Consider the following 12,616-nt stretch of genomic DNA (forward strand, 5'->3'; position numbering starts at 1 on the left):
AAATCAACATCTTGTAGTTTTCATAGTAGAGATCTTTCACCTTCTTAGTTAAATTAAGTATTACTGTTTTTGATACTGTTGTAAATGGGATTGATTTCTCTATTTTTTTTGAAAATTTGTTGTTGGGACGCCTGGGTGGCTCAGTCGGTTAAGTGGCCGACTTCGGCTCAGGTCATGATCTCGCGGTCCGTGAGTTCGAGCCCCGCGTCGGGCTCTGTGCTGACAGCTCAAAGCCTGGAGCCTGTTTCGGATTCTGTGTCTCCCTCTCTCTGGCCGTCCCCCATTCATGCTCTGTCTCTCTCTGTCTCAAAAATAAATAAACGTTAAAAAAAACAAAAAAAAAAAGAAAATTTGTTGTTAACATATAGAGACACTACTGATTTTTGTATGTTAGTTCTGTATCTTGCAACTTTACTGAATTCATTGATCAGATCTAAGTTTTTTGGTTCAGTCTTTAGGGTTTTCTCAATATAAAGTCATGTTACCTGTAAATCCAGACAGTTTGATTTTTTTTCCTTTCCAATTCTGATATCTTTTATTTCTTTTTCTTGCCTGATTTTTCTAGCTAGGACTTGTAGTACTTATGTTGAATAGGATTGATAAGGGTGGGCACCCTTGTATTGTTTCTGGTCTTAGAGGGAAAGCTTAACTTTACACCGTCTAGTATGATATAACTGTGGGCTTGTTGTATGTGGCCTTTATTATGGTGAGATATGTTAACTCCTGTGCCTATTTTGTTAATAGTCACTTTTTTTTTAATTTAATTTTTTTAATTTTTTAATTTTATATCCAAGTTAGTTAGCATATAGTACAATAATGATTTCAGGAGTAGATTCCAGTGATTCATTCCCTATGTGTAATACCCATTGCTCATCCCACAAGTGTCCTTCTTAATGACCCTTACCCATTTAGCCCATCTCCCACCCATTATCCCTCCAGTAACCCTCAGTTCTCTGTATTTAAGAATCTCTTATGTTTTGTCCCCCTCCCTGTTTTTATATTCTTTTTGCTTCCCTTCCCTTATGTTCATCTGTTATGTATCTTAAATTCCACATATGGGTGAAGTCATATGATATTTGTCTTTCTCTGACTTCGCTTAGCATAATACCCTCTAGTTCCATCCACATTGTTGCAAATGGCAAGATTTCATTACTGAGTAATACTCCATTGTATATCTATATATACCACATCTTCTTTATCCATTCATCTGTTGATGGACATTTGGGCTCTTTCCATACTTTGGCTGTTGTCAATAGCACTGCTATAAACATTGGGGTGCACATGCCCCTTCAAAACAGCACGCCTATATCCCTTGGATAAATACCGAGTAGTGCAGTGCAGTTCCTGGGTCTTTGGGTAGTTCTGTTTTTAACTTTTTGAGGAACCTGGTCACTTTTTTTTAAGTCCACTAGTAAATTTTTAGTTTTTTTTTTTAATGTTTATTTATTTTTGAGAGAGAGAGAGACAAAGCATGAGCGGGGGGGTGGGGCGCGGAGGTGAGAAGAGGGAGAGCCAAAGCACAGAGCTGTCAGCACAGAGCCCGACATGGGGCTGGAACTCATGAACCGTGAGATCATGACCTCAGCCGAAGTCAGATGCTTAACTGAGCCACCAGACACCCCTAAACTTCTTAGGTTTTAACTGCATTTATGTTTGTAGCTATCTTTAATACTTTTTTTTGTTTTTAATGATTATTTTCTTTTGTTTTTTTTTTTTTTTCCAACATTTATGTATTTTTGGGACAGAGAGAGACAGAGCATGAACAGGGGAGGGGCAGAGAGAGAGGGAGACAAAGAATCGGAAGCAGGCTCCAGGCTCTGAGCCATCAGCCCAGAGCCTGACGCGGGGCTCGAACTCATGGACCGTGAGATCGTGACCTGGCTGAAGTCGGACGCTTAACCGACTGCGCCACCCAGGCGCCCCTTTAATGATTATTTTCAAGAGAGAGTGAGCGAACATGAGCAGAGGAAGGACAGAGAGAGGGAGAGGGCCTGAAGCAGGCCCCAGGCTCCACGCTGTCAGCACAGAGCCCAATGTGGGGCTCAAATCCATGAACTGTGAGATCATGACCTGAGCTGAAGTCAGAGGCTTAACAGCTGAGCCACCCAGGCGCCCATATCTTTAATACTTTTTAAAAACAGGGTGTAATCAGTAGTTACATTGAAATCAAGTCCATACTTTGATACAAACCATGCATATTATTGAATTAGTTGGAATTGATGCCAGAAGGTTGACTGTAAAATGAAGACTTGTCGTTAAACATGAAGTGAAGACGAGTCTATTTCTTTCTCTTTTGAAGCTTCACTAAAATAACATTACAGGCATAAAACAAATATAATGCTACAGGACAAGGAATAGGGGAGGTGATAGCAGTCTAATGGTGTAACAAAATGTTGGAAGGTGGAAAGCAGATGGATAATGTGGATTTTCTCTGATAAGCTAATGGCTCTTGACCAGGATGCCTCACTAGCCAAGCTTTTTCCAAAATCCTGGAATGGACCCTAGGAGTGTCTTTACGTATTTCTGTATTGTTGTGAAAGGTGCAAGTAAGATATTTTAATAAATTGTAGTTAATTCATTTTGTCTTTCCACCATAACTTGAGCTTTGTTTCGTGGTGTTGAAGTGACTGCAGGCATTTTGGGATTAGGCTAAGAAAAAGTTGAGTTGGGGACACATTTAGTTTGGGTTTAATGGCATATATGTGATTTGTAATCATTTCTATGTGTAGTTTGTGTTAACCATCCTAATATTGTGATTAAAAAAAAAAAAACAAAAACCTTGTGGTTATTCATTCTTTTTCTTTAAATTTTTTTTTTTTTTTAACATTTACTTGTTTTTGAGAGAGAGATAGAGCATGAGCTGGGGAGGGGCAGACAGAGAGGGAGACACAGAATCTGAAGCAGGCTCTGAGCTGTCAGCACAGACCCTGAAGCGGGGCTCGAACCCATGAACTGTGAGATCATGACCTGAGCTGAAGTCATACATTGAACTGACTGAGCCACCCAGGTGCTCCTCATTCTTTTTCTTGAAGGGAGCCTCCAAGTTGTAAAAGTTTTATCCTCACAAAAACTTGCATCTGTCCCTGGTAACTGATATAGTAGAATGGAGGACTCTCAAACTTTGGTGGGAGGGGTGTTAAGGGGAGGAAGGTAACAAAGTTGAGACTTGTGGGGAGGCTCAGGGTTGACTTCCCAGTGTGGTGTGGTTCTCTGGGTGATCCTAAAACCGATTGGTTGAATACCTGAGAAGGAGATCCTTTTTCTTAACACAGGAATAAACTGCTTCTATCCCTCCACATCATAAGACTAGATTTACTCTCTACAGAGGCTAAATAAAATACACTCTGGATTTGGGCATGTCAATACCAGGCATAGTTGAGGGTAGAAATAAGATTCTACAGTAGAAACAGTAAGATTAAGCAAAAATCTGTGTACTGAATGGCTACTCCCTCTCCTTGCCACTTTCTGTGTTCCATTATCAGAATGCTGATAGGCAGGAGATTTAGGGTGTCTATTCTGGGGTAATTGACCAGTTTAAGAGAAAGAGCTACAAATTCACGGCTGTATCCCAGTGAAATGACCAGCTGTATTTCGGTGAAACTCACCAGTTGTTCAGCCTTTCTACCAAGTAGAGATCTTAGTCAATTTTTAAGTATCTTGCTCTTTAAAAATAAAAGGACAGGGGCGCCTGGGTGGCTTGGTCGGTTAAGCGTCCGACTTCGGCTCAGGTCATGATCCTCACGGTCCGTGAGTTCGAGCTCCGCGTTGGGCTCTGTGCTGACAGCTCAGAGCCTGGAGCCTGTTTCAGATTCTGTGTCTCCCTCTCTCTCTGCCCCTCCCCTGTTCATGCTCTGTCTCTCTCTGTCTCAAAAATAAATAAACGTTAAAAAAAATTAATTAAAAAATAAAAATAAAAATAAAAGGACAGCCAGAGATTGCTACATATATGTTGATAAACATCAGTTTTTCAAGAGACTAGTTAATTCAGTGTGCACTTCTGAGGACTTTGACCCTTCTATATGAACCACTGCTTTCAATTCCCTTGGGGCTATGCTTCTTCCTTTAGCTTTTCCTTATTGCTCTGGTGGGGCATTGAATACAGGGAAAGCAGCCACCATAATTTATAATGTCATGGCCTTGGATTATTAAATGCCACAGGATTCTTAAAAGAACAAAATTTAATGAGTGCCTATGTCTGGACACTGTTAATCGTGGTTTGTTGGTAGTTCTTTAATATGTAGGCAAGGTAAGTTGTGATCAAAAGATCCATCTAGGTTTTCTTTCCGTGGTTTGACCTGTTGTTTATGGTTTTTAAAAATGTTCTATTTTAAAATGTGCTTCTCCCTCTCCTTCAGTGATAAATGCTGCTCATTCCTTCTACAATGGAACAACAACTCTACCAATATCAGATGAAGATAGAACTCCACGAAAAAGAATTAGCAAAACGTTAAATATGACTACAAGTCCTGAAGAGAAAAGAAAAATTATTGGAGATACTTTTGTTAAGGTACCTTTTTGATATCCACATTGTGTGCTATTTTTGATGTGAATTTTACTATTTGTTTCCTTGTTATATCAAATAACCAAGTTTACTACCTAATTTTAATTCTTTTTTTAGTTAAGAATTTTAGTGTATGTTGCTATTATACTGATTGGTAGAAACTATTGTATGTTTTAAAAACCATGTTTACTTATGTTGCCAGTCTATTGTTTTAACTATTTTAGATATTTTCAATTGATGTTAGACTTCAGTTCTTTGGATATTTCAATGGCTACTTTTCAGGCTTTGAATGTTTGCATACCTTTTTGAATCTCTAAAGCATATGTTCTTAATTTACTTCTGGGAGTTGGTGCAGATTTTGTCTCTTGGTCAGGATTGTAAAAGGACTCTGAGAAATTTTGCTGACGGTGTAAAAAAGACTGCTATCTTTTTAAAAGATTTGTCTCCTAAAAGGCTGTTTTACTCCTCTTGGTTATAGATTGCCAATGAAGTGATTGGAGAAATGAACCTGAAACCAGAGGAGGTTTTCCTCGCCCAAGGTACTTTACGGCCTGATTTAATTGAAAGTGCTTCCCTTGTTGCAAGTGGCAAAGCTGAACTCATCAAAACCCATCACAATGACACAGAGCTTATCAGAAAGTTGAGAGAAGAGGTAAAAGCTTGTGAGAACTTTAACATAAAGCCTTTCTCCCTCTCGCTCATCCCTCCCTGAATCATTTTTAATTGTACAGTTCAGTAATGTTAAGTATATTTGCTTAAGTATATTTGTTATGAGACAGAGCTCCATAACGTTTTCATCTTGTAAAACTGAAACTTTATATACCCACTGAACAACAGCTACCCTCCTTTTCTTCTTCCCAACACCTGGTAATCACCATTCTACTACTTTAGATACTCCATATAAGTGAAATCATATAGTATTTGTCTTTGTGACTGGCTTATTTCATTTAGCTTAGGTCCTCAGGGTTCATCCATGTTGTAGCATGTGACAGGATTGCCTTCCTTTTTAAAGGCTAAATAATATTTTTTTGTATGTGTACACATTTTGTTCATTTATCTGTCAGTGGACATTTGGGTTGCTTCCACTTTTGCCTATTGTGAATTGTGTTGTTATGAACATGAATTGGCAAATATCTCTTAGAGACCCTGCTGTCACTATTTTTGGCTACATACAAGAAAGGCTGGATCATGGTAGCTCTATTTTTTTTTAAAGGTGTTATTTTTAAGTAATCTCCATGCCCAACATGGGGCTTAAACTTCTAACCCTAAGATTGAGTTGCATGCTCTACTAAGTGAGCCAGCTAGGTGCCCCATTATAGTTCTTTTTTTAATTTTTAAAAGGAACTTCTTAATATTTCCATGGCAATTAAACCATATTCTAGTCCACCAGCAATGCACAAGTGTTGCTGTTTGTCCACACTTTACCAACAATTATTACTCCCCCCACATTTTTTTTTTTTTTTTGGTAATTCACACTCATTAGGATGACTATTATCTGTCTTTATTTTATGCATCTTAGTGGATGTGACGTGGTATCTGTGATTTTGGCTTGCATTTCCTTAATAACTAATGATGTTGATCATGCTTTTACATGCTTATTAGCCATTTGTGTATCTTCTTAGAAATATCCAGATCTTCTGCACATTTATAAAAAAGTTTATTGATTTATTTTTAAAACTTTTTAAAAGTTTATTTATTCATTTTGAGAGAGAGTGACCAGGGAAGGAGCAGAGAGAGAATCCCAAGCTGACAGCACAGAGCCCAGTGTGGGGCTTGACTTATGAACTGTGAGATCATGACCTGAGCTGAAATTAAGAGTTGGATGTTTAACTAATTGAGTCACACAGCCGCCCCAAAAGTTTATTTATTTTTGAGACAGAAAGAGAGTGCACACATGAACGTGAGTAAGGGAGGGGCAGAGAGAGAATCCCAAGTAGGGCTCCATCTCACAAACCGTGAGATCATGACCTGAGCTTAAATCAAGAGTCAGATGCTTAACAGGTGCCCCCAGATCTTTTGCACATTTGTAATTGGTTTGTCTTTTTATTATTGAATTGCAAGTGTTCTTTATGTATTCTAATTATAGATCCTTTATCAAGTATGATTAGGTTGTCTTTTCATTACTTGATAGTATCATTTGGAGAGCTTTAATTTCGAAACACTAGTATGGTATTTTTGTTTTTAATTAAAATTGTTTTTTTAATGTTTATTTATTCTTGAAAGATAAAGACAGAGTGTGAGAGGGGAGAGGCAGAGAGAGAGAGGGAGACACAGAATCTGAAGCAGGCTCCAGGCTCCAGGCTGTCAGTAGCACAGAGCTTGATGTGGGGTTCGATCTCACAAACCGTGAGATCATGACCTGAGCTGAAGTCGGATGCCTAACCAACTGAGCCACCCAGGCGCCCATTAATTTTTTTTTTTAATGTTTGTTTATTTTTGAGAGAGAGACAGAGCGTGAGCAGGGGAGGGGCAGAAAGAGAGGGAGACACAGAATCTGAAGCAGGCCCCAGGCCCTGAGCTGTCAGCACAGCGCCTGATGCAGGGCTCGAACTCAAAAACTATGGGATCATGACCTGAGTCGAAGTCGGATGCTTAACCGACTGAGCCACCCAGAAGCCCCTAGTATGGTATTTTCTAATTGTCTTGTATTCTAATGAGAACTAGATCAGAGATAGTGGTTAGGACTGCTCTGATTTATTTATATTTGAAAGGTTTATGTTTAAAATGTGTTTCAAAGAGAAATATGAGGATCAGTAAAATATTTGCCTAATTTCTTATAAACATATGGGAGGAAATATACTTTAAAATACGAAATTTTAAAGAATGGTATTTTAATCTAAGGTAAAAGACAATAGGAGAGGCCAGTAATTTGTCACTCTTTATTTTCCATGTCATTTTGTTACTAATTTGTATTAATTGGCTTTCTGCCTCTGTAGGGAAAAGTAATAGAACCTCTGAAAGATTTTCATAAAGATGAAGTAAGAATTTTAGGCAGAGAACTTGGACTTCCAGAAGAGTTAGTTTCCAGGCATCCATTTCCAGGTAAGGAAAAAAAAAAAAAGAATTGCTCAATTTGCCGTTATACCTTCATGTTGAAGAAAAATCAGTTCAGACAATTTTGAAATAATTTTTTATCTCACGGAATATGTAACTTTAGAGAAAGGAAAGGGTGGGTAGGGGATAAAATTCTTCTTAGTATCTATTATATATACTTCATTTTCTTACATAATCATTTTCCATTGTATTTGTGTATATATTACACCAGCCCAGTGAGTCTGGCCTATGATGTTGCCATCAGATGAGAAAAACAAGGCATAGAGATATTTTAATAACATTGCCACACAAGAGCTGGGATTTATATGTTATTTCTGCTATACCATGATGTATCCCATGGAAGACCAGGTTAAAATGTGGTTCTCTGAAATCCTAAATCCTATGGTTAAATTGAATGGATGAATTACTTCTTTGCATAGTGCTGTATGTAACTAATTCATGAACAACAACAAAAAAAAGTACTTTGTTTAATCATGTGCTGCTGTCATATAGAAAAATAACTAATTAGAGGTGGTATTGGTTTAAATTTAGGACTGAGAGTCTTAAACTGTTTTTGTTATAAGTTCTTGAGCTTGGGTAAGTCTTGTACCTCAGTTTCTGGCTCTTTGTAATAGTTATTAGGTGATGATTTGCAAGAATGGCCTAATTAAATTAAAAAAACACAGTAAAGGTTAACATTTCTGAAATACTAGTATGTGCCAGGCATTCTGCTAAATAATTTACACATACTGTCTCATTTGATCCTCACAATAGAAACTACCATTATTCTTTTTTATAGATGAGGAAATTTTAGGGGCAGAGCCCAGTTTGCCAAAAGTTAACACAGATTAGGTATGGAGCTGGTATTCTAGCCCCGATGGCTTCACCTCACAGTTTGTACTCTTAAATACCATATTGGTTCCATAAACAGTGTTACAGAGTTATAACTCATTTGGTAATTAGTGTTGTTTGTGTCTATAAACTTCAAATCTAGGAATTCAGGATGTTTAATTCCTAACCTGTGTGTTGGCAAAGGATTGTGTATGAATGTAATGGAGGCCAAGTGGTCCTGTGTCCTTGGGCATCATTGCATTAGATTCACTTGACTTTTTAAAATTTATTTTATTTATTTTTGAAAACACACAAGCAAGTGGCAGAAAGAGAGGGAGAGAGAGAATCCCAAACGGGCTCCTTGCTGATAGCACAGAGCCTGATGTGGAATTTGAACCCATGAACTGTGAGATCATGAACTGAGATGAAGAGTTGGGTGCTTAACTAACTGAGCCACCCAGACACCGTATAGATTCACTTGACTTTTAAAAATCTATTTTATATATTGGATTTTTTTTTTATTATGTTAGATTTCTTTAGTAGAAAATATTGTGCTGCTTTAAAAAAAAATTAGGCATACTACTTACCTTAAATAAGCTGTTGATTCTACAGATGAAGAATGAAACAGGAATTAATGGAACATGGCTAAGGTTTTGTCTATAATCAGGCATCTCAAGGGATGCCTTTTCTGTTCTTACAATATAGAAGCAGAATCCATTTTTCTTAGATCTATGCATACCTTATGTTTTTATCCTTTTTAAGTATTTGATGAAAGAGAAATGCCAGTTCACATTTTTGGAGTTAAACAGTCTGTTGTACTTTTTTTTTTTTTTTTTAAACAGCATACTCTTCTTCCTAAAATTAGATTAGTAGTTGAATCTGGGTGGTGAATAATAAGGTGGTTCATTATACGGTACTCTTTACTTTTGTATGTTTAAAAATTCTTTTAATAAGTTTAAAAAAGATTGGCACATATATTGTGATTTAAAAAATTTTCAGTGGAGAATACTGTGGCAATACATGGACTATCAAAAATAGATAAAAATCCTTGATGTAAAGGAGATGTAAAGAGAACTAAAGCGTTCTAAAAAATGATGAGTTGGATGGGAAATTAATAGTCACATTTGAAATTAAACACTTCAAAAAACTTACTATAGTTATGTCAATTATAATTCAGTAAAGTTGGAAACAATGGTCAATGGATTTTAATTTTTGGAAGGATTTTTATATTAGAAACTGATACTTTTGTATTACATTTTAATATAAATATAAAATTTATATTAAATACCATTGTTACTATTCTCTTTAGGTCCTGGCTTGGCAATCAGAGTAATATGTGCTGAAGAACCTTATATTTGTAAGGACTTTCCTGAAACCAACAATATTTTGAAAATAGTAGCTGATTTTTCTGCAAGTGTTAAGAAGGTAATAATTTGCATTGAGTTTATATATTGTAGGTGTTTTAAGTAGACACAGCTAATCAGTATAAGGAATTGGATGGATTCTTGGCAGTAGTAGTTTCATTTTTTGGAAATTCAGAGTAATTTAACATGTTAAGTTACTCTAAAGAAAATATTCTCTAGAGACTTTCAAATGCAGACTTTTCAGCCATACAACAGATTAGATAGCTTGAATCCTTAAAAATGCTAGATATGAAAGGGTGTTTAAAAATATTGTATATTTAGTATAAGAAAATAAGGAAAAACGTTTTAACTCGAAAGTGAAGATAAGTCTCCCAGTCCTTCTGTAGATTCGATGCCTGAATTCATAATCTGTGTGGTCTGAAAAACTGCAGGCCAAGAATTTCAGTTTAAAGTGAAGCTTGATTGCTCATGCATCCAGGTGTCAGGCTTAGCAGTGTAAATTCTCTTTGCAGTGTCTTCAACCAGCCCTTAAAAGATTCCTGCATATAGAGTTCCAATATATATGAACTTAAAATTTTAAAAATTGCAAAATATGTATAGAAGTGAGGCAGCATGAATGAGAGCTAGTGGAAAAAACTGTCAGAACAAGACTCTGAAACACTATTCAGATACTGGTGTTCGTAGATAGTGTAAAATATGTAGAATTAAAAGAAGCAAAGAATAATAGGGTATATGATAAATGACTGGGCAGCTTTGAAAAAAAGTAAGTTCTAGGAATGAAAACAACTAAAACTAAAAACAGCTAAAGACAGAAGTAATGAACTCCAAGGTAGATGCTAAGAGATTGTCCAGAAATTAGAGTATCAAAGAGAAAATACGGATAGAAGAGGTTAAAATAGAATGAGAAGGTCAACTTTAACATATGTCCAAGAGGAGATAATAGACAAAAGTATTTGAATTCTTCCATGCTGGTGGAAGACACCATGCCTCAGATTCAGGAAACGTAACACATCTCAATTAGAATAATGGGAAGAAAAATTGATACCAAGTAGGCATATCTAGCAAAATAGTCTGCCAAAGACAAAGCAGCTGCAGAGAAAAGATTGATTGCCCTTCAAAGGAAAGACTTACACTGAAAGTAATGGTAACAGCAAGAAGATTTCAAAGTGCCAAGAGAGAATAATTGTGAATAGTGAACAGATGACCTGTCTTGTAAGAACTAGGGCAAAATAAAGACATTTTGAGATAAACAGAATTTACTATTAACAATCATTACTTAAGGAACTAAAGGCAGTGCTGCTCAACCCGAAATAAACACGGGCTGTATAATAAAAATAATCTCTGATTTTTGTTACTTGTTTAAAAACATTATAACAGTATACATGTAAAATAGCATATAAGCCACAGGGATTGGAATTAAAGCATTCAAAGATGCTTGTATTGTTTGCTAGGAGGACAGAGAGATTGATTCTCTTCTGTTAAGTATCCATGCTAACACTTAAGGGGAACTGCTAAAAGAATAAAAATATGGGAGTTAACTTCAAAACCAGTAGAAGGGGGGGAAAAAAAAAAGACCAGTAGAAGGGATTAAATGAGGTGGGAGAAATAGTTTAGAAAAATGTAAGAAAGGAGAAAGAAACCCAGAAACTGGGACAAAAAGAAACTGCTAAATAAAATGGTAGAATGAAATCCAACCATGTTTTTAACCCACAATTAATTAAAAGGACTAATATCTCTAGTTATGATATAGATTGTCAAACTAGATTGAGAAGTAAAATCAAATTATAGTCTGTTTACTTAGAGATAGAAGGAGTGAAAGTAAAAAAATGAAGGAGCATATATATACCAGGCAAATACACCAAAAAAAGGAAGTGGGTGGAGATACATTAATTTTAGACAAAAGTAACTATGGTAAAGAGTTTTAATATAAGGAAAAGGTTTGAGTCACGTGAGGTGTGGCCCTCGCTGATGATGAAGATTAAGTCTTCAAAATATATAAGCTGTATTTCTTACCCTGATGCTTAAGATTTTACAGCCCTGGCCCTTAGGAGTGAAATTCTGATACACTGCGTAGCACACACAAGTCAAAGAGAAATATCAAATAGGATCTATTGCTGTAAACCAGTAAGTGTAGATACATAAGAGAGTAATAGATACCAAAAGAATACCTCATTTCTTGAAACCTTAAGAAATATCTGTTTGATTTTCTCAGCCACATACATTATTACAAAGAGTCAAAGCTTGTACATCAGAAGAGGATCAGGAGAAGCTGATGCAAATTACAAGTTTGCATTCATTGAATGCCTTCCTGCTGCCAATTAAAACTGTAGGTGTGCAGGTGAGTTGTGTGGATTCACTGATCTGTGACAGAACTTTCTGCAGTTTGTTCTTTCCATTGATACTGAAATAGGAATGACTTAGGAAAATGAAATATGAAAGTATATATATCAGATTTAGAAATGTAAAAAGGTGGTATTTTATAAAATGTTTGTAGAGTAAATGAGGTTATAGGAACTAAAAATTCAGGCTGAGATTTTGCATTTTGGAACATCTGCCATCTCTAACCAAAAGTTAAAATTCAAACAGTGATTTGCTATAGAGTTGGCTTGCTTGCTTCTGCCTTGAAGGGCAGGTACCAGGAAGTCATGTTGTCTTGTATCCCTCTTGGTGTGGAAATGTACTTTGGCTTTAGAAGTCTTTTAAGTGCAAGAAGGCTCCCAGATGAGCATTTACACTATTTAGGTCTTGCTCTCAGCTTGTGTATTCCTTAAACGAATGCTCTCCACCTCTTCAACACGTTCTCTCTTAGCTTTGATCATGTACAGCTTAACGTTTTTATATTTATTGTTCTTTCTAATTGTAAAAGCGTAGAAGGATAATATAGTTT

General features: G+C 36.3%; 1 protein-coding gene across 1 annotated transcript in view; it reads left to right on the top strand.

The window, feature by feature from the left end:
* Window positions 1-12,616, top strand: part of GMPS (guanine monophosphate synthase) — a 78,766-nt gene that overhangs the window by 48,574 nt on the left and 17,576 nt on the right. Inside the window, exons 8-12 of the mRNA XM_047099594.1 lie at window positions 4,356-4,507; window positions 4,980-5,153; window positions 7,438-7,543; window positions 9,675-9,790; window positions 11,942-12,067. Coding sequence (XP_046955550.1) covers window positions 4,356-4,507; window positions 4,980-5,153; window positions 7,438-7,543; window positions 9,675-9,790; window positions 11,942-12,067 — 674 coding nt within the window. The remainder of the gene's footprint in view (window positions 1-4,355; window positions 4,508-4,979; window positions 5,154-7,437; window positions 7,544-9,674; window positions 9,791-11,941; window positions 12,068-12,616) is intronic.

The sequence above is a fragment of the Lynx rufus genome, unplaced genomic scaffold, assembly GCF_022079265.1.
Source record: "Lynx rufus isolate CCGP_SWC_20201006 ecotype Redwood Valley unplaced genomic scaffold, mLynRuf1.p SCAF_5, whole genome shotgun sequence".
In the NCBI taxonomy this organism is placed as follows: domain Eukaryota; kingdom Metazoa; phylum Chordata; class Mammalia; order Carnivora; family Felidae; genus Lynx; species Lynx rufus.